At 37.1% G+C, this 1,654-nt stretch overlaps 1 protein-coding gene across 1 annotated transcript; it reads left to right on the forward strand.

Annotated features, from left to right (window-relative positions):
* Positions 1 to 392: 392 nt before the first annotated feature.
* On the forward strand, positions 393 to 1,442 carry LOC122640262 (cyclin-U2-1-like). The gene is made up of 2 exons (XM_043833414.1): positions 393 to 857; positions 963 to 1,442. The coding sequence occupies exons 1-2, from the start codon at positions 451 to 453 to the stop codon at positions 1,243 to 1,245; spliced, it is 690 nt and encodes a 229-aa protein (XP_043689349.1). The 5' UTR covers positions 393 to 450; the 3' UTR covers positions 1,246 to 1,442.
* Positions 1,443 to 1,654: the final 212 nt, after the last annotated feature.

Below are 1,654 nucleotides of genomic sequence, written 5' to 3' on the forward strand. Positions count from 1 at the left end.
TTAAAGTTCGATTCACCTCCTCAGATCTCAAATCCCTTTATTTTAAATGTTTAACCGTACAAGCCATCAAAGGCAGCTCACGTCGGCGAAATTAAGAATACCAAAAGAAAGAAGAAAGAAATTTCCTTTCTTTGTACTTTGTATCCTCAGTCCTCTCCCTTTAAAAACAAGCGACACAGTCACAGACAATATCTTATAATTTTGATGCTCTATCCTTCCTTCCGTCCTTCCAACCACTTTCCAAAATGCCTAAATGCACGCTCCACCATCACTATTCTTTATTCAAAATCACAACTAAGCCCTTACTAAGCCCCTTCCCCAACTCTACCCACTCAAAATTCTCTTTGTATAAAACCCTTCTCGTCTCCCTTTCTCTCTATCTCTCGCACTCTCTCTCTCAATACTCCAATCCAATCTTTCTAACAAGGCTAGAGTTGATCAACACTACTGATGGGTTCATCTCCAACTCCAATTTCTCCCAGAAAACTCCGGTCTGATCTCTATTCCTTCTCATACCAAGATGACTCGAACACCCCATTAGTGATTTCAGTTCTTGCTTCCCTCCTTGAAAGAACCTTAGCAAGGAATGAGAGGATTACAAGAAAATGTACATGGGCATTGTCCAAAGCTTCTCCAGCTCATGTTTTCGATTGCTATGAAGTCCCAGACATGACAATTCAGTCATATCTCGAGCGAATTTTCCGGTATACTCGCGCCGGTCCACCGGTTTATGTTGTTGCCTATGTCTATATTGATCGTTTATTGCAGATTCTCCCTGAGTTCAGAATCACTTACAGTAATGTTCATAGGCTTCTTATTACTACAATTATGGTGGCTTCAAAGTTTGTAGAGGACATGTGAGTACTCACTTGATCGATCCCTTTAATTACTCTGTTTCTTTAAGCCAAATTAAAATTAAACTTTTTGGTTCTTTCTAATACTTCTTTCTGATTTCATTGCAGGAATTATAGGAATTCTTATTTTGCAAAGGTTGGTGGATTAACAACGAAAGATATGAACAAATTAGAGATTGATTTTCTGTTCTTGATGGGTTTTAAGTTACATGTTAATGTAAGTGTGTTTGAGAGTTACTGTTGTCATTTAGAGAGAGAAGTAAGCTTAGGAGGAGGATATCAAATAGAGAGAACTCTAAGGTTTATGTGTGGTGAAGAAATCAAATCCAAGCAAAGAGAAGAAAATGACTTCAATCAGCTCACTCGTGTGGTTGGATGCAGTTCACATTAGAAAGTTTTTCAGAAAAAAAAAAGGGTTTTGTATATATACTACAGAGAGTTGCTGCCTTAGCTTGAGAAAGCTTCTTTAGTGCTAGTAGCTCTTTTGTGTCCATAAATGTGATTTTTCTTCAAGAATATTATAAAATGTAACCAAAACTGTTAGTATTCATTAATGGATATTTGCAAGGAAATGGGTACTTGTGTGAATTTTATCCAGTTTTGCAAGTAATAATCTTGAGAAGAGCAATATATTGAAGGGAAAGAAGAAGAAATGCAGGGGATTTGAACCCCTGAAATTATACCAAGGACTTGGGTAGAAGAGTTTCACTACCTGATAACTAGATTTGCAGGAAGTTCTTCATTAGAACTTCCCAAACCCATGAACAAATCTACTAACCTTATCAAGATTATCGTTCAAA

This window comes from Telopea speciosissima, chromosome 1 (genome assembly GCF_018873765.1).
Source record: "Telopea speciosissima isolate NSW1024214 ecotype Mountain lineage chromosome 1, Tspe_v1, whole genome shotgun sequence".
Lineage (NCBI taxonomy): Eukaryota > Viridiplantae > Streptophyta > Magnoliopsida > Proteales > Proteaceae > Telopea > Telopea speciosissima.

Coding starts and splice junctions, on each gene's coding strand:
- LOC122640262 (XM_043833414.1), top strand. CDS start 451: ATGGGTTCATCTCCAACTCCAATTTCTCCCAGAAAACTCCGGTCTGAT. Junction 858..962: donor TCAAAGTTTGTAGAGGACAT/GTGAGTACTCAC, acceptor ATTTCATTGCAG/GAATTATAGGAATTCTTATT.